The sequence below is a fragment of the Cyprinus carpio genome, unplaced genomic scaffold (assembly GCF_018340385.1).
Source record: "Cyprinus carpio isolate SPL01 unplaced genomic scaffold, ASM1834038v1 S000000512, whole genome shotgun sequence".
Taxonomy (NCBI): Eukaryota; Metazoa; Chordata; class Actinopteri; order Cypriniformes; family Cyprinidae; genus Cyprinus; species Cyprinus carpio.
Genome location: NW_024873253.1, coordinates 141,214 through 161,513, shown reverse-complemented (window position 1 = coordinate 161,513; position 20,300 = coordinate 141,214). Strand labels below are relative to the sequence as shown.

The 20,300-nt window shown below is 40.6% G+C and overlaps 1 protein-coding gene across 10 annotated transcripts in view; it reads right to left on the bottom strand.

Moving 5' to 3' along the window:
• ldlrad3 (low density lipoprotein receptor class A domain containing 3) overlaps positions 1-20,300 on the bottom strand; it is a 120,246-nt gene that overhangs the window by 71,409 nt on the left and 28,537 nt on the right. For all 10 annotated transcript variants that reach the window (XR_006158901.1, XR_006158902.1, XR_006158896.1 and 7 more), the window contains exon 2: positions 1,829-1,975. Coding sequence is in view for 3 of the 10 variants with exons in the window: in XM_042753928.1 (XP_042609862.1) it covers positions 1,829-1,975 (147 nt within the window). In the remaining 7 variants the exon portion in view is untranslated. The remainder of the gene's footprint in view (positions 1-1,828; positions 1,976-20,300) is intronic.

The window sequence follows — 20,300 nt, the reverse complement described above, 5'->3', positions numbered from 1 at the left end:
TGTATGATCCCAGCTAACAGAATTTTGTTATAACGTTTTCCAAATATTCAGTGTTGGTTCTGAGAACATAAAAATTGTCCAGGTTTCTTGACGTTAAAGGAACGTTTTTAAAAGGTATGATGTACCACAAACATTCTTTCAACTTCATTTTGATTTAAAATTCAACTTTCTAGGAACATTGATTTGTAACATTTCACATAAAAAGAACATAAAAATGTCTAGTTTCCTTAATGTTAGTAGAATGTTATTTAAACCCAGTGATGTAGTGTATATGGAGATGAGGAGGGGTCCAAGAACTGATCCCTGAGGAACCCCAGTGATCAGTTGATGTGCTTTGGATACCTCCGCTCCCCAGGCCACCCTGAAAGACCTACCAGTGAGATAGGATTCAAACCAGTGAAATTCTGTGATGCCCATTGATGAGAGGGCAGACAGGAGGATCTGATAATTGACTGTGTCAAAAACAGCAGATAGATCAAGCAGAATAAGAACTGATGATTTGGAATCAGATTTTGCAATCTGCAAGGCTTCCGTGACTGACAGTAGCACAGTCCCAGTTGAATGGCCACTCCTGAAACCTGACTGGCTAGAATTCAGTTTGTTGTTCTGTGAAAGAAACAACAATACCTGGTTGAAGAGAGACAGGTCTGTAGCTGTCTAGAAGAGAAGTGTTTAATTTAGGTTTTTTGAGGAGTGGGGTTACCCGAACCTGCTTGAATGCTGTGGGGAAGGTGCCTGTGAGGAGAGATGTTTTGATGTGTGTGAGAGCTGGTAAACCAAATTGTCCCTAGCAATAATTTTTTACGGACAGAAAGAAATGCTGTTCTGGAAGATGCACACACAAACTTCTAGCCTAGAATGAAGTCATAATGTACATTAACAATAATTTGGGACAAATTAGTGATTTTATGGAAAGCTATATGTGAGTAGCGCTCTGTGGTGCAGCAGGATTTTGAACAGCGTCCTGAGTTGCTGTGCACAGTCTTAACTTTAACTTTGTTAAACTAAATGTAAGACTACAAAGCAAATGGTTAGCTAAAATATACACAAAATGAAAAAACAACACTGAAATAATAGTGTGCAGTTCTGCTGTTATGTCCCCACCATTGTCAAAAGCAAATATACGCCCTTGATATAGAGAGAATAACAGACAGTTAGTTATTTTTTTCAGTGTTTCAAGTGATGCAGGTGTTTGTTTGTTTTTTCACTGCATGTTTTTCAATTAAAAAAAAAAAAAAAAAAAAAAAAAAAAAAACTTCATTTTTCATAATGTTTAGTGAAATTATTTGGTAGTCTGAAGTGGGATGGGGATTGGGATGGGGGGGAGGGTCTGGGGCAGATTTTTTTTTTACATTTTTTTTATAGATTTAAAGGGGGGCACGGCCAAAACAGTTTGAGAACCACTGCAGTAGATGCTCTACAAGTTACAAGCAATTGATGCTGTATCTCACGAATCCTTCAGACTGGTCATATGACAAACTCACTCCAATTTACATTTATTTAACAATCATTCTTGATTCATTGTTAAAGGTAAAGTCCTTAGGTGGTGCTGCAAAATAATACAAGAAAAGAGTCATCTGACTCACCTCACCTTTGTGATCCACTGCATTCTGGTGCCCAGTTATGAGGAAAAACAATTGTGGTATATCATATCCCTACTTTGTAATATTAATTCTGCTACATTTCTTACTTCTTAAAGCTAATACCAAAAATCACCAATTAAATATTAAGCAACTTGTTACTTATGCAATATTTTTGTGAGATTTTTATAGATTAAAATTTGTTCAGCTCTTTGTGGACTCTACTGTGCAGGCAAGGTGAGACTTACGGCATCCCTTCTCGTCACTCTTGTCGAAGCAGTCCGGAAAGCCATCACACTGCCAATCTCCAGGAATACATTCACCATCGCTGCACATAAAATTTCCTGGAATGTTGCACTCTGTTGTAAAGTTATTTCCAGGTAGAAGCTGACAATCTAAGGAAAAGAGAAAATTGTATTTACAAACAGTCTATTGAAAATTATTTGGCTGGTGAAAAGAACAGAAACAACATTCCTGACGCAACTGTTGAGAGACAAAAACTTTGAACAGTTTATTCTCTTACCAACTTATCTTGGTAACCATTTTTAATAACTTGTAGTAAATTAGGTCAAAAGGGAAATGTATATAAATGATTACAATTAATTATGATTAATTACAATTATTTATATAAGCTTCCAGTAGTAACTGTAGCAGAATTGCCATCAACTAATCTGTTCGTCCAGCGACCCAGCTAACAGAATTTTGTTATAAGAACATTCTTCAAATATTCAGTGTTGGTTCTGGGAACATAAAAAATTTCCAGTTTTCCTGATGTTAAAGGAATATTTAAGGTATGATGTTCCTCAAACATTCTTTCAAATTAATTTTGATTTAAAATTCAACATTCTAGGAACCTTGATTTGTAACATTCCAAAAACATAAAAAAATTCCTTAATGTTAGTAGAATGTTATGTAGGTTAGTATGATGCTCCTGAAACATTTCAATCATTCAAACATCTGCTGTGAACAAGCACTGAAAGAAAGAGACATAAGAACACCAACTACAATTTTCTTTAGCCACAGACTTAGATGAACTGAAGATAAAATACATTAAATCTCTCAAGATCTGATTAAACAACTCCACAAACAGCATTAACAGCTTCAGTTATTACTAACCAGACTGACTTTATTTCACACGTCTACAGAAATTCTTATTGAGAATTAACAGAAGTTTAGATGTTGACGTGTTTCATTTTGAGAGAATGCAGTTTCTTTCACCAGAGAATGCAGTCATTGAAAGAGTCAGTTAATCACCTGAGTAAAACCATCAGCGCCGTTTACAAAAGAGTCTATAGCTTATATTAAACCTCTGTTTCGTTTAGTTAAATGTACGATACTTGTATAGCCTTGGCCTGGAACGAGCGAATCTAACCGAATCGCAGACTGACAGGCTATGTGTTGGAGCCCACCGGGCACGCCCGCACCGGCTCAGGTTCTCCACCCGGGCCTCAGTCAGAAGATTTTGCAGAAGACTTACCAGAAGAACCTGGGCGGAACTGTGTGTGAGCCTTTTAACCCTCTGGAGTCTAAGGGTATTTTTTGGGCCTGGAGTAGTTTTGTCATGCCCTGACATTTGTGCTTTTTTCAGTTTCTTATAAATATCTAAATGGCTAAAATCTAATCTCACTGTAATCAGCACAAACTGGGCTATAATAATATGTAAGCAGCATGTATGTACATTAGGGGTGTAACGGTACACGTATTCGTACTGAACCGTTTCGGTACGGGTCTTTCGGTTCGGTACGTATGTGTACCGAACTAATACAGTTTTTTTGTTGTTGTTTTTTTCTCGGGAAATTCAAATAATAAATGGCGTTTTGACAGTCTTTGATGTGGCATGACAGATCGCTGTATAAACGCCTTGGAGAGCCGCTTATGGGACGGTTCAGAAATGTGCTGGTATAATCCATAGACTGTAAAATAATCCCAACACAAGCAGTGCAGTGCAGATTTGTGCAGTGAACGCGATCATAATGCTGCGTTCACACCAAACGCGAATAGAGTAACTATTCTCCCCCTAATATACAGCTACTTTTCGCTAACAAGATAATGTGTTTATTCAGAGGATGTGTGCAGGAAAAAGTGGAAAAGCCTCGAATGCTCGATCAACATCAGCCATCATGCAAACAGACAAACTGCCTAGCACTTGCCCCTCCCACAAGAAGCGGATGATTTCGCCTCGGACGGGTGTCAATTTCGCATCAAACTCTTGATGCGAAACACGCTTTCTACGTGCGTCTATTTCGCTCTAGACGCGCGAATGCATTCAAAATGTTCAAGTGGCAAACTAGACGCGGTAGACACGAATTTGACGCTCTATTCGCGTTTGGTGTGAACGCAGCATTAAAGGGATACTCCACCCCAAAATGAAAATTTTTGTCATTAATCACTTACCCCCATGTCGTTCCAAACCTGTAAAAGCTCCGTTTGTCTTCAGAACACAATTTAAGATATTTTGGATGAAAACCTGGAGGCTTGAGACTGTCCCATAGACTGGCAAGTAAATAACAGTGTCAAGGTCCATAAAAGGTATGAAAGTCATTGTCAGAGTACTCCATCTGCCATCAGACGTGCAATCTTGGTTATATGAAGCAACAGGAACACTTTTTGTAAGCAAAGAAAACAAAAATAATGATTTATTCAATAATTCCTTTGTCAACAGTCTCCTCTGTGTCTCTCCATATCACCGTATGCTGTGTGTGCTCTTCTGTGTCATCCGCGCCACAAGGATGCGCTGTTTCTACGTGTATTTAGCGTCGATTTGAAATAAAACAGTGCATCCTTGTGGCTTTATGTATGGGTTAAGTTGTTAGGCCTAATTGTAATCTTATAATGTAAAAGTGCTCCCTATAGTTTTAAGCATAAGCTGAGGTAGATTTGCATCACTAAGAAAATTGAAACTATAACTGAACGTATTTCAAGAAAGAGCAAATTGTTCAGTAAACCATTAAAAAAAAAAAAAAAAGTTTTTCCCCCTGCTGTACCGAAATCATACCGAACCGTGACGTTAAAACCGACGTACATACCGAACCGTCATATTTTTGTACCGTTACACCCCTAATGTACATGATTGTGTTTTTGAGAAAAAAAATGTTATGCGTGGTTAGTGAAAAACTTAAAATGTTAAATCACTTTAATAAGGCAATAAAACACATACAGAACATTGGTTCCCGGGACTTTTAAGAACTGGAGCTTGTAGCCTAGAATTTTTCTTTCTAAATGATGTGAAAATCATCCCGTTTACTCACTTACAGAAAACAATATATTGATTTAAATTTTCCAAGACACTTTTTGTTGGTAAAAGTCATATGTGAGTAGGCGTCAACTATCATGAATATCATTGTGATTCACACTTGAGAAGACAAAGGCCTGCATAATGAGCTGCATAATGAGCCATTCAGTCAGCTGTGTGACTGAGAGGGGAAGAGATACAAGAAAGAATGTATATAATTTTATGTTTGTAGTTCATTTATAATATATTTAATTATCCCACAAAATAATTTAATATTCACTTGTGAGTGCAGTTAAACAGTTTATTAGGAACGATCAAAGCTGACTTTCAAAGCTGAATTTTTTGCATCATTACTCCAGTCACACAATCTTTCAGAAATCCTTTTAACAATCTTATTTTCTACAAAAAACATTTATTGTTATTATTATCATTATTTTTATTATTATTATTATTATTAATGTTGAAAATAGCTGAGAATTGTTTTTTTCAGTTTTTTTAGGGGGGATAAATTGAAAGAACAGCATTGTTTGTGACATTTGTTACAGTTACATTTATTTGTTACATTTATATTATTTACATCAAGCTTTTGAATGGTATAGTAGTGTATATTGTTATTGAAACTTCATAATATTTCACTTGATTATACATTTAGTCAGGAATTATAGTTTGGAAAAAGTCTTTGGAAAAAGTCTAACTAGTAAAATGTTTGCACGTTATGTGAAAACTAGTACAAGTATATAAATAAATAAAAAGAGACTTACTCATGTTTATGATCTCTGCTGAATAAAGTGCTTCATTCTTTTTTTCTGAGGAAATCCAAATCTCAAATCCTCAACCACATCACATCTTTTTGGGGTGAATTATGTCTTATTCCTCTCATCGCGAAGCAAACAGTAAAATAAAAAAAACCTGAAGAACAATCTCGCTGCGTTGTCTTCTGTTGTGTGGGCGTATTCAAGCTGCGCGCTTCAGTGAAACATTATCATCTCAAAAGCGCGTTCAGCGCGGGGGCGTGGTCGCATTAGAAGATAATTAAGGGAGACGTGAAAAACGGACATCACGTAGTTTTCATATGGAATACTTTATCACAGAATATTTGTTTTCGTCAGCACTTGTTTAGTTTAAAAGTAGACATGTCAGGCTTTCTATAGATATCTCTCTCATGTCTCTTCGTTGAGTATTCACTGAGTTACAGTTCATTTTAATGACACGTTTGTAAATGAAGATCAGCACAGACAAAGTGCACAAACATCACACCTTGTTTGTTATCTTTATTTTATAAGTGCACAAAGTTTTATTGTTATTATGTCTGTATACAAAAAAGTTAACCCTTTACAGATTCGATTGATGTATTGCTCTTATCTGTACGATCAAAACTGAAAGTGTAATTTAAGTTCTTTTCAGGGTTATCAGGAGAAAATGCCTCAAAACGCGCATACGCGTTAATCGACTTCAGAGGGTTAAAGTCTGAGAAGATTCACTCCTCTCAGGATGGGCTTGTCCAGTGAGAAAGCCTGAATTTTTACAACACTTTGTCTGAGAGCATGGCAATTTGCAAATGAAACTCGATTGGGTGTTGATGCAAAATTACTAAAGATTCTTAGAACACTAATATATTGCCTATTTGTACGAACATATAATATACACTCTCATTTAGATCATCAGAAGATGAATTCATAGATACTAAACATGGTAGGATTACATATAGGTAAGATTACAAGAACAAGTGGTACTATTATAAGCATGCATAAAACAGTACACAATATAAAAGACTATATACAAGAACAGTAACAATACACAATGACCTGAAGTATATGTGTGTTCTTTCATAGAAAGGGTTTCCTATGAATTAATTAGAGAAGAGTCAATTTTTATGGGAATTTTTTTATGTGTCTTTCCTTAGGAGAAATGGAGGGAGAGTTGCTCTGCCCGCATTCCTTTAAGCAATAAAACTAGTGTTATCAGATGGTTTGTCTTTAGTTGCCATGGAACCAGAGGCCTGTTCTGCCCTTTTGAGGTGTTAGTTGCATTTTGGGGGAAGGGTCCATAGACCCTCATAGTTGGCCCTTTGGTTAAGTGAAGGGGGCGTTAGAAATTATTTGTTAAATACAACAAATAGCTGTGTGTCTGATTGGTCCAAATGCTACATAACCCCCCCCTTTTTGAATGTTGTTGTCTGTCGAATAGACAACAGCGAGCGACGTCAAAGGTGCAGAACAATCAGACACGCACCTGCCACTCATGGCTGGGAGACGGTGGTGGCTCTTTGGCTGTTGGTACCTCCAGGAGTGGTTGTGGTGCTGTGGTGGATGCTGTCAGGTGGTGTGCTGTGGTGATGTAGACTGTAGCAAGGTGAGGGTGCTCGAGCTTATGCAGCAGGTGTCAAGGCTGTGTCACCTGTCATCCTGAAGTGAGTTGGTCTGGGTAAGATGGTTGTTTGTTGATGTTGTAAGCCAGTAGGATATCCATGGTACCTGCAATGTGGAACAGCCGGTTTAGACTCTCACTGGTGGCGTTTGCAGGATGAGGATGCCCTTTTCCATGGTTTCTCCCAGTGATTGGTCTGGAACCTGGGTCTGTTGCCATGTTGATGGCTCTGTCCTCTACTGGCTAGGGGCTTTCTGTAGAAGGGTTTTGCATTGAGGCAAAGCTGGGTGCCTTCTGGTGCCCACTTTGGATTCTGGGTTGTGGAGTTCAGAATCAGTGGGGTCTTACAAACATCTTTAGTGGAGGCCTTGTGCTTGTTAAAGGCCTTCTGTGTCAGGTCACGCAATTGTTGAATAGGCATTGTGTGGCAGGCCATAATGCCTAAATGGTGACTTACAATAAGATAGAGGTTTCGGAGGAAAAGGCTCTTAAAGCTGGTGTCCTCCTCCATCCCAGGGTAATTGCAAGCTCCGAAGTAAGCTCGTTAAAGTCTGTGGTAGTAAGCATGGGGAGTTTCATGCCGGCCCTCTTTGGTGTCTAGGGCAGCGATCAGTCCGTGTTCAGACTCTGGGTCTGAGAACTCCTTTATGATGGCTTACTTAAGCCACTAGTAGTATGATTGCATGTGTCCTGGCTGTCGAGCCAGGAAGCATCGCACCTCTGGGCTAGAGGTCATCTAGAGCAGATAGAGTCTATCTTGGTGGTTGACATGGATCCAAGACTGCAGGTAAAATTCAATGTCTCGCAGGCAGTTGTAGACGTTGTGGTCTCCTGCAAGTTCTGGTGTGAATGCAGGGATATTTCTGGCCATTTGGTCAAGGTCTTTGAGTGTCACTCCACGTGTCATTTCAGAGTTTGTCTGAATTTATCCTTTTCCTTCTGCGGATGCAGAGGTTTCCAGGAAACTGACTTGTGAAGTGTCAAGCAGAAGGCTTTGGCTCCCCCCTTGAATCTACAGGGTTCAGGGGGTTTACACTGCTGGCAGTGTGACATGCAGCAGGGTGACTTTTACTTGAGTCCATGCACAGTCTGTAGGACTCTTTCAGTTCTTTCTGGACCATGTCAAGCTCCTCTTTAATGTTGCAGAATTGCTGAGTCAGGGTTTGGACTTCAGCTCTGGCTGCATGCAGATGGCCTTCTAAGTCCTTAACTCTAATGTCCCCCTCATTAAGTTCCACATACTCCGTTTTTAACAGTGATTTTGTGTGAAACAGTTCTCTTTCCAAGTCCTGTCCGGTGGCTTTTTCAAGCTGCTCTCAGTGTTCAGCAGCTGTTAGAGCCTCCTGAAGACTGGAGAGTTCCTTCTGTTGCACCATCCTGTAAGGTTCCTTGCATCTGTTCTGTGCTTTTTCCCATTGAGCAGGTGTCAGTTCTCTGTATAACTCTGTGACTTGCAGGTTCAGTTCATTTTCCTCCTGTCTGAGGCCCTTGAGGGTGTGGGCCAAGGTGAGGATGATGCTGGTCAAATCCTGGTGGTTCAGGCTGGGTGTCAGGTGTCCACTTGTGTCGCAATCTCTTTGTTACTTTATCTGCCGCTGCAGGTCGTTGGCTGCTTTGGGCTGAAGGATGTCCATCACAGTGCTCTGCTGGGTTTCCAGGTTGGGTTTCCAGTCTTTTTCATAAACAGGCATAAACATAAGTGAAACCGGGAGAGAGAGAGAGGTTTGAAAGTTACATTTTACACTCACACCTATCTACGCAAGTGTTAGTCAGATGCTAACAGTGTGAATTGTGGCGTTTGGTTTTGCGTTTGCCTATCGCGGGACTGGACAGTTTCGGTCTGCTAAATAGAGAGGCGTGACAATAGCCAGTAAGCCGGTAAAAAGTACTTAAAGAGCTGTTTTGTAAGCGCCTGTCAGAAGAAACAGTCGAGCGACAGAGAAGGACAGCAGTTTGTAAGTGTTTTTGCCTTGTTTTCTCATTAGACTACTGCGTGATCATCGTTGCTAGGGAAACTTTGCTGTAATTACTGTGTGTCTTACCCTGGTAAATACGTGTGAATTGTGGTGTTTGGTTTTGCGTTTGCCTATCACGGGACTGGACAGTTTCGGTCTGCTAAATAGAGAGGCGTGACAATAGCCAGTAAGCCAGTAAAAAGTACTTAAAGAGCTGTTTTGTAAGCGCCTGTCAGAAGAAACAGTCGAGCGACAGAGAAGGACAGCAGTTTGTAAGTGTTTTTGCCTCGTTTTCTCATTAGACTACTGCGTGACAATCTTTGCTAGGTAAACTTTGCTGTAATTACTGTGTGTCTTACCCTGGTAAATACGTGTGAATTGTGGCGTTTGGTTTTGCGTTTGCCTATCGCGGGACTGGACAGTTTCGGTCTGCTAAATAGAGAGGCGTGACAAGCTGACTTCAATCACAGGTAATCAGGCAAATATATAAGTGGTAGGTGTCACCGCGGCAGCGGTCGCGGCAGCCTCCCCGTGTGAAGACCGACGAGTGTAAAGACCATCGACTCTACCTGCGCGACTCCACCGAGCAAGGACACCGACAGGGCACTTGAGTATTGCTTTTCTCCCCTTCAATTTTTGTACAGCTCGTCCTCAAATACTTATTTTGGTCACTTTTAGTCACTATGTGCTTTCAGATCTCTACTATCACTACTAACACTCGGAGAGCACGCTATGTACATCGAAGGAAGGCCTGCCTGACAAATCTAAGGCCTGTCCCTCTGACCTCTACTCCAACGCTCTCTATTCCACTTGGTCTCTGGAACTGCCAGTCCGCTGTTAACAAAGCAGACTTCATTTCTTCTGTTGCTACTCATTCTGGTCTCAGCCTCATGGCACTGACTGAGACCTGGATCAAACCTGAGGACACTGCCACTCCTGCAGCCCTCTCCACTCATTTCACTTGTTCCCACACCCCTCGTACGACTGGGAGGGGTGGAGGTACTGGTCTCCTTATATCGAAAGATTGGAAATTTGATCTTCAACCACCACCTACAGGTCACGGTTCATTTGAATCACATGCTGTTACTATAACCCACCCTGTACAAATCCACTTTGTGGTCATTTATCGTCCCCCAGGTCAATTGGGAAACTTCTTGGAGGAGTTGGACGTGCTGCTATCAAACTATCCTGAAGATGGTACTCCTCTGGTACTGCTTGGTGACTTCAACATCCACCTAGATAAACCCCAGGCTGCTGACTTCAACACTCTGCTCGCCTCATTTGATCTCAAGCGAGTCTCTACTACAGCGACTCACAAATAGGGCAACCAACTGGACCTCATCTACACGCGCTGTTGCTCAGTGGACAACACTTTAGTTACTCCACTGCACACCTCAGACCACTTCCTCATTACTGCTAAGCTAGCACTTACTCCTGAAGTGGCACACGCTCCAACGCGGGTCACCTTTCGACGGAACCTACGCTCACTGTCTCCATCTCGCCTATCCTCTGTGGTTGCATCCTCACTTCCTTCACTCTCGCAGTTTTCAGCTCTGGACACGAACAGTGCTACGGACACTTTTTGTTCCACTCTGACCTCTTGCTTGGACAACTTTTGCCCACTGTCGTCTAGACCAGCATGCACCACCCCATCTGCCCCCTGGCTGTCCGATGTACTCCGTGAACATCGCTCTAAACTCAGGGCTGCAGAGAGGAAATGGCTTAAATCAAGAAACTCTACCGACCTCAGTGTGTATCAGTCTCTCCTCTCCTCCTTCTCTGCAAACGTCTTCACTGCTAAAACATCATATTACCACGACAAGATTAACAACTGTTGTGACGCTCGGACACTCTTCAAAACCTTCTCTTCTCTTCTTAATCCGCCTCCACCTCCTCCTCAATCGACTCTTACAGCTGATGACTTTGCAGTTTTCTTCACAAATAAGACAAGAACCATCAGTGACCAATTCTCCACACCGCAGACTGAGGATAACTTCACAACGACTAATGCTCACTCGTTCTCCTCCTTCTCTCCACTCTCAGAGACGGACGTTTCCAAACTTATCCTGTCCAGTCATCCTACTACTTGCCCACTGGATCCGATCCCCACTCACCTCCTTCAAGCGATCTCTTCTTCAGTCATACCTTCACTTACTCACATTATCAACTCATCTCTTCAATCTGGAACATTTCCCTCAGCATTTAAGCAGGCTCGGGTAAGCCCACTGCTGAAGAAACCATCTCTAAATCCAGCACTTCTAGAAAACTACAGACCGGTATCCCTTCTTCCATTCATTGCAAAGACACTCGAACGAGCTGTGTTCAACCAGCTCTCTATGTTTCTTGTACAGAACAACCTCATGGACAGCAATCAATCTGGCTTCAAAAGTGGCCACTCAACTGAGACTGCCCTACTCTCGGTTACTGAAGCCCTGCGACTGGCAAGAGCAGCTTCAAAATCCTCAGTACTCATTTTGCTGGACCTGTCTGCTGCTTTTGACACTGTTAATCACCAGATTCTCCTATCCACCCTCAGAAAGATGGGCATCTCTGGAACCACACTCCAGTGGCTTAACTCCTAACTGTCTGATAGATGCTTCATGGTGTCTTGGAGGGGTGAAGTTTCTAAGTCACAACAACATTGCTACTGGGGTTCCTCAAGGCTCAGTACTTGGACCGCTTCTCTTCTCCATCTACATGACGTCATTAGGATCTGTCATTCAGAAGCATGGCTTTTCCTATCACTGCTACGCTGATGACACTCAACTCTACTTCTCATTCCAACCAGATGACCCGACGGTAGTTGCTCGCATTTCAGCCTGTCTGAGTGACATTTCTAGCTGGATGAATGACCATCACCTTCAGCTCAACCTTACTAAGACTGAACTGCTGGTGGTTCCAGCTAACCCATCCTTTCATCACAACTTCTCTATACAGCTGGGTTCGTCAACCATAACTCCTTCCAGGACAGCCAGAAACCTAGGAGTTGTGATGGATCATCAGTTAAGCTTCACAGACCATATTGCTACAACGACCCGGTCCTGTAGATTTGCCTTATTTAACATAAGGAAGATTAGACCCTTCCTGTCAGAGCAATCCACCCAACTTCTTGTCCAAGCTCTTGTTCTCTCCAGACTGGACTATTGCAATGCTCTCCTGGCGGGCCTTCCTGCATGTACTATCAAGCCTCTACAACTGATCCAGAATGCAGCAGCGAGGGTTGTCTTCAATGAGCCGAAAACAGCCCATGTTACTCCTCTCCTCATCAGGTTACACTGGCTACCAGTAGCCGCTCGCATCAAATTCAAGGTACTGATGCTTGCCTACAAAACGACCACTGGCACGGCGCCAACTTACCTAAACTCACTAGTTCAATCTTATGCACCCTCCAGAAGTTTGCGCTCTGCAAGTGAACGACGCCTTGTGTTGCCATCCTAAAGAGGTTCAAAATCACTCTCACGGACTTTTTCCTGGACTGCTCCCAGCTGGTGGAATGACCTCCCGATCTCAATTCGAACAGCTGAGTCTTTACTCATTTTCAAAAAACATCTAAAGACTCATCTTTTTCGCCTGCACTTAACCAACTAATACTAGTACTTACCTTTTTTCTTTTCTATCATATTCCCAAAAAAAAAAAAAAAAAAAACCAAAACCCTGGCTAGGTGTTCTGTACTAGACTAACTGAGACTTGTCATAGCACTTGTATACCGTTGTTGTTCTCGTTGATCTGATTGTTTCTACTGTTCTCATTTGTAAGTCGCTTTGGATAAAAGCGTCTGCTAAATGATTAAATGTAAATGTAAATGTAACAGCTAGCAGTTGAGGTAAAACGAGGTAAAGCTTAGCTCATATGTGCCTGTATGGCAACTAAAGAGTTAGCGTTGACTAGACACAGTTCTTTGTTTACACAAAAGTCTATGATGTGGGTGCTGGTGTCAGATTGAACTGGAAGAGCCTGCTCGCACGTCCCAGGGTCAGACATTGCTAAGAAACCAATGCAAGCTTATAACACGTGTAAATGGAGCAGAACTTGCGTTGTTGTAAATATGCATGGGAAACTTAAGCGCAGTCAGTTATAACGTATTGCATACAACTACTTTCACAAATCAAAACAGCACATTTACTACACAGGCAATGGTGAATTACTACCCAGATAACAGAATTTTGTTATAAGAACGTTCTCCAAATATTCTGTGTTGGTTCTGGGAACATAAAAATCTCCAGTTTTCTTGACATTAGAGTAAGGTTTTTAAAGGGGTAATATGATGCTTTTTTAAAGATCATTATTTTGTGTATTTGTACTAACAGAATATGTTGACATGCTTTAATGTTCAAAAAACACAATATTGTTTAAATACTGTACATTATTGTAGGTCCTCTATGCCCTGCCTTTCTCAAACGCATCGTTTTCTACAAAGTCCCTCCTTCTGAGAAGCGCAGTCTGCTCTGATTGGCCAACTGACCCAGTGCATTGTGACTGGCCGAACACCGCAAGCACTTGTCGGAAATGTAACGCCCCTTTCCATAATCGCGAGCTTCATCTTTCAAAAAAAATAATAAAGACAGTTAATAATGTCCTTAGTTTTACCATCAGTTCAAGCTCAAAAGGGGAACAGAGTCGCGTGACAGATACAGTGATGAAGCTCCTATGTGTTTGTAGTAAACAAGCCATGGACGGTTAAGACAGCTGACTCTCTTTCTCTCTCACACACACACATACACGACGCACACAACTCCGCATTTGAACAGTCAATAGCAAATACTTAAACTAATAACAAAACCTATTTACAGTAGCTGATTCAGAAGTGCCAGATTGTTGTGGAAAAGTCAGAATTACCTCCTCTCCTAGGTTCACGGAACGGTCATCCATAAAATGCGTTGCTGTTCTGTTGTAAGTAATCTTAAAGAATCCTAAATGCATCTACTTTCGGAAGGCCAAATAAAGTGCTTTTGCCTAGATACACACAGCGTCTCCCTGACATGGCTTGTTCAACACTAACTGCAGAAACTACTGAAACTACTGAAACCATGCCTTCTTTCTTTGCGTGAACATTTGGGTGGCATTACGCAAATATTTCCACATAGTGATGTAGAGATGTGGGGGCGTGTTTGAATGAGCCGTTTTAGGGGGTGTGGCAGAGTCTTAACTTTGACAAGGAATTTCTCTTTGGATTTGATATTTTAGTCTTTGCAACTTTACAGATCTTCTTCATGCACCAAGAGCTTGTAACACTCCAAAGAGAAAGGAAAAATTTAAATCACATCATATGACCCCTTTAAAAGGTATGATGTTCCTCAAATGTTCTTTCAACTTAATTTTGATTCTAGGAACGTTGATTTGTAACATCCCAAGAACATAAAAATGTCCAGTTTCCTTAATATTAGTAAAATGTTATTTAAAAGTTAGTAAGATGTTCCTGAAACATTCTCTCAATTATTCAAACACCTGCTGTGAACAAGCACTGAAAGAGAAATAAGAATACAAACTACAACTTTCTTCAGCCACAGCCTTAGATGAACTGAAGATAAAAGACATTAAATATCTGAAGATCTGAGTAAACAGCTCCACAAACAGCATTACCAGCTTCAGTTATTACTACCCAGATTGACTTTATTTCTGTTAGACGTCTACATCTACATTCACTTCAGAACATTCATACACAGATTTGCACTGCACAACATCTTCACACACTGAAAAGTGTGACATCACTAGGGCTGTCAACGAATATTCTATATTCGAATATATATTCGAATAGTTTTAAAAAACAGAAATTCGAATGTGAAAATTAATATTCGAATGTGGAAAAACACGCCCGCGGTAGCAGAGGCGATGCTGTCTGCTTTGCGAGTGGGCGTGCTGCTTGAGGGGTCAGGGACAGGTCACAGGAGTCGCACTGTCTTGCACAGACCGCATCAGAGAAAGTGATTTTAACCCCCCAAAATCTAAAAAGCCATGTCTGGAAGTACTTTGGATTTTGGTCGGTATAAGGTAAAATTTACTTATTGCATGGACACTATTTGTTTTAAGGACTTTGTGCTTTTAAATGTATTATTAAACGGTTAATACTGTATGTGGTTGCTAACATACCCTCATGCTTGGGCAGTTGCAAGATGCGCTTCTGAATTATAATAATTTATCCGGGTTGTAGACTGTGCCATCGCCCTGAGATATGGACACTAGCCGAAGTAATTTTTCGGATAAGTGATAAGGAAATCGATAAGTAGAAACGTGACGCATGCCTTCTTTGCACGCGTGTTGGATGGAGTGTAAAACTGAAACGCACTTTTTATGTCTTTTTAAACATTTCACGTCATACATTGAATTTTTAATCTATTTTAGATCACAATGATCATTTTGACAGCCTGTCTTTGGTGTTAATGTGTTGTTTTGTTGAGAGATGAGTAAAGAAAGACACTTTTCCTCAGGCTGACGCCATGCGCACGCCATGTAGCGGTTCTCTCTGCACGTGCGTGTGCGACCTGTATATTCTGTATGTGCCTACCTGATCGGAGGGTAAGACAGAGGCGTTTCTCGCGCGTTGCAGCAAATGTCATCTTGTACAGGTATTAAACAAGTTTTTGTGTTATTTAATACGTTGTCAAATATGTTTAAACTTAAATAAACTACCTATACAAGTAGTTATGTCTCTTTGTATTAATTTGTCCTGTTATTGATGTAATGCGCATCATTGACAAAATCTGCAAATAGATATTTGAATAGTTCGAATATTCATGTTTTTTTAGAGGGAATATTCAAACGTCATTTTTGAGCAATTTTGACAGCCCTAGACATCACATACCTCTGTAAATAAATTAAATTTTAATTCACGTCTCACACACTTCAATGCACTATGAATGGAACATATACGTTCACTTCGAACTGGAATCATGGAGGAATATTCTGTGACGTCCACTTCGCAGGGCATTTATGTTTGAATAGAACAAATGTCTGAAGCAATAAGAGAGACAAAATGTGCAGAGCAGGGGGTCGCGAGGAATGGAAATAAGAACCGCTAGTTTAGACAACTGTTTTAAATGTTGTTCTGCTTAATTTTGGAATTGAAATGTTGTATGAGAAGAAAATAATAAACTCAAACGTGACTAAACAAAACAAAACAAAACAAAAAATACACATTTTAGTATTTTCTATATGATTATCCACAACTAATTAAAAGTGTTACACTTCATATTTAGACATCAGCACTCATCATTCAAACCTCAACAATGGTGATAATAATAAAAAAAATAAATAAATAAATAAATTATTGCCAGGTATGTTTACACATACGAAGAATTTGTTTTTCGTAACAGAAGCTTCCGCAGTGCAACAGAATGACAGCGACATAACAAAAAACACATAAAAGAATAAAAAAATAAAAATAAGTAGGTAAGAAATAACAAAATACAAATTGACAATTGTATGTGCAGGTATATTACAATAGGCAGTTTTGTATGTAAAGGTATATTGTGTGCAAATTTGAAGTGTAGGCTAAGTATGTGTGTTAGATAAATAAGTGTATGTGTGTATAAATAGTATTGTGTGTTCCACAGTTATTGTCCAGTGTCCATTAGATAGATTGCCTGGGTGAAGAAACTGTTCCTGTGTCTGGCCATTCTGGTACGAGGATTTTGCCAGCCCTTTTGCTCACTCTGGATAAGTACAGTTCTTGAATAGAAGGGAGGGTTGTACCGATGATTCGCTCAGTAGTCCAGACTACCCTCTGTAGTCTTCTGAGTTTTGGTAGCTGAGTTAAACCAGTTACTGAAGTGCAGAGGACGGATTCAATGATGGCGGAGTAGAACTGTTTCAGCAGCTCTTGTGGTAGGTTGAATTTCCTCAGCTGGTGAAGGAAGTACAACCTCTGCTGGGCCTTTTTCACAATGGAGTCAATGTGAATGTCCCACTTCAGATCCTGAGAGTTTGTGGTGCCCAGGAACCTGAATGACTCCACTGCAATCACAGTACTGTTCATGATGGTAAATGGGGGGAGAGCAGGGGGGTTTCTCCTGAAGTCCACTATCATCTCCGCTGTTTTGAGCGTGTTGAGCTCCAGGTTGTTGAGACTGCACCAGACAGCCAGCTCTTTAACCTCCTGTCTTTAAGCAAACTCATCACCGTCCTGAATGAGGCCGATAAGTGTGGTGTTGTCCGCAAACTTCAGGTGCTTGACAGAGGGGTTATTAGATGTGCATTCGTTGGTGTACAGGGAGAAGAGCAGTGGGGAGAGAAAGCAACCCTGAGGAGCTCCAGTGCTGATTATACAGGTGCTGGATGTGTATTTTCCCAGCCTCACTAGCTGCTGCCTATCTGTCAGGAAGCTGTTGATCCACTGACAGATGGAGGTGGGCACGGAGAGCTGAGTTAGTTTGGGCAGGAGAAGGTTTGGGATGATAGTGTTAAAGGCCGAGCTGAAGTCCACAAACAGGATCCTCACATAAGTCCCTGGTGGAATGATGGTGGAGCGTTTGAAGCATGAAGGGACTTCGCACAGCTCCAGTGATCTGTTGAAGATCTGTGTGAAGATGGGGACCAGCTGGTCAGCACAGGATTTCAGACAGACTGATGTAACACAGTCTGGGCCTGGTGCTTTTTTCCTTTTCTGCTTCCGGAAGACCTGGCACACCTCGTCTTCACTGATCTGATTTGCAGGTGTCGGGGAGAGGGGGGTTGCAGGAGGTGTGAATGGTGTGAGCAGTTGTTTGGAGAGGTGTTCAAGGCGGGTTGCAAGAGGTGTGGATGGTGTGAACAGTTGTGTGGAGAGGTGTTCAGAGTCCGGGTGTTGTTGTTCTGTCTCTGTGATCTGATCAGCGGGTTGTGTGGAGAGGTGTTCAGAGTCCGGGTGTTGTTGTTCTGTCTCTGTGATCTGATCAGCGGGTTTCTGTAAAGGCGTTCGAAATCTGCGTTTTCTGAGTTTCACAAGCGCCCCAGCTCTCTTTCCCTGTCTTCGCATCCTGAAGCGCGTGATCAGCGCAGCTGCTCCGCCGATGAAAATGTCCAGCAAAACATCAGAACAGTCGAAAACCGGTAATATATTGAGAGATGTATGGTGCCGAATGTCCAGCCCTGGTGAAACTGATTGCAGGAATATAACTAAAGACAGGACAAACTAACAAAAACAACTGCAGAGCACGTCATGGAGGCAGCCATCCTGTATAGGCGCCAAATTCTGTAACATCATACCTGATCTCCATGATGGTGACAATCAAACAAATTTTCAATAAGACACCAACATCTAAACCTCTGTTAATTCTCAATAAGAACTTCTGTAGACGCGTTGCAGAAATAAAGTCAATCTGGTTAGTAATACTGTAACTGAAGCTGGTAATGCTGTTTGTGGAGTTGTTTAAACAGATCTTGAGAGATTTCATGTCTTGTATCTTCAGTTCATCTAAGGTTGTGCCTGAAGAAAGTTGTAGTTTGTGTACTTATTTTGCTTTCTTTCAGTGCTTGTTCACAGAAGGTGTTTGAATGATTGAAAGAATGTTTCAGAAACATCATACTAACCTTTAAAAAACATTCTACTAACATTAAGGCAACTGGACATTTTTATGTTCTTGGAATGTTACAAATCAACATTCCTAGACTGTTGAATTAAAAAAAAAAAAAATAAGTTGAAAGAACGTTTGAGGAACATCATCCCTTTTAAAAATGTAAAAGATTTCTTTGTCACCCTGTTTTAATATCACTGCCAGTGGGATTTCTTCACCACGCAGATTAATTCATGCCACTAATCTAAGATTTCTTCGTCAGAGAAGATTTATGCATTTAAAACTGAAATTGGGGATTTCTTTGCCCAATAACAGATTCATTTGGTACCATTTATACAGGCTGCTAATCTGAGATTTCTTCATCAGACAAGGCTTACACTCTACTAACAACAGAAATTAGGATTTCTTCGCTAATATCAGGTAAGTTCCTTATCGTACAATTGAAACACTCATTATAAGTATTAGTGAAATTTTTTTTTTTTTCATTTTTTTTTCCTTTATTTAAAGAAACTGGGACAGCATTACCTCAAAGGGAGAGATGCATAGTACCGGGTTTTAGCTCAAGAGCTAATTTTCACCCGTAGTCCCTGGGCAGGCTGATGTTAAGCTACAATATATAAAACATACATGAGTAATAAGATTTACACTTGCCCAAATAAAAAAAAAAAAAAAAAAAAATGTACAAAAGTTCATGTTCACACCTTTCATATACTTAGACCTTAGAACACACAATTACACACACACATACATATATCTGGTCACATGTGGGGACAAATTTGATTTGATAAAAGCCATTTCTTTGCATGGCGTGTGAACGTGTAAGAATTTGTGCTTTTTTTTTTAGTTCTGTAGGCAACATATTCCACTGACAATCGGCCATACAAGAAAAAGCAGAGTTTCCAAATACTGTCCTGCGTTTAGGGATCCTGCATTCACCTCGCATTGTAGATCTTGTGGCTCAAGCTGTTGTTTCAGAGCCCAAAGATATGAATTCTTTTAGTGGAGGAGCAGCGTTGTCTTAAAGGATCTTATACATCAAACACAGATTGGTGTGAATTATCAGATTTTCAAAGCTGAGAAATTGGTATTTTACAAGAATATGACAGTGATGGAATCGTCTGCTTTTCTTATCATGAATCTTTAGAGAGCTTTTATATAATGACTCAAGTGGCTTGAGGGCAGTTTTAGTAGCCTGTGACCAACTTGTCATACAATATCGAAAATGAGGAACAATCATTGCATTTAGATAGGCCCCTGAGGCCTCGATTGTAAAGGAATTTCGAATGTATCTGAACTGTGCCATATTAAATTTTTTCGTATTTGTTAACTTTTTAATATGCTTTTTAAAGCCTAAATTTGGTTCCAAAATGACACCTAAATATTTTACCTGTTCTTGATTTGAAATGATTTGTCCATCAATTAAAATATTAGGGTAAATTTGTATTTTAAAACGATTTGTGAAAAACATAGAAACAGTCTTATCTAAATTTAAAGTGAGGCATGAGTTTTTCAGCCACAAAGAGACTTTCTTCATCTCTTTGGTCAGTTTGTGAGCGACTTCTTCCGCAGTTTTACCATGTGCATATAGCACCGTATCATCAGCATACATAACAATTTTACTCTTACACACAGTTGGTAGGTCATTTATGTAAAGAGTAAAAAGCAGGGGGCCCAGAA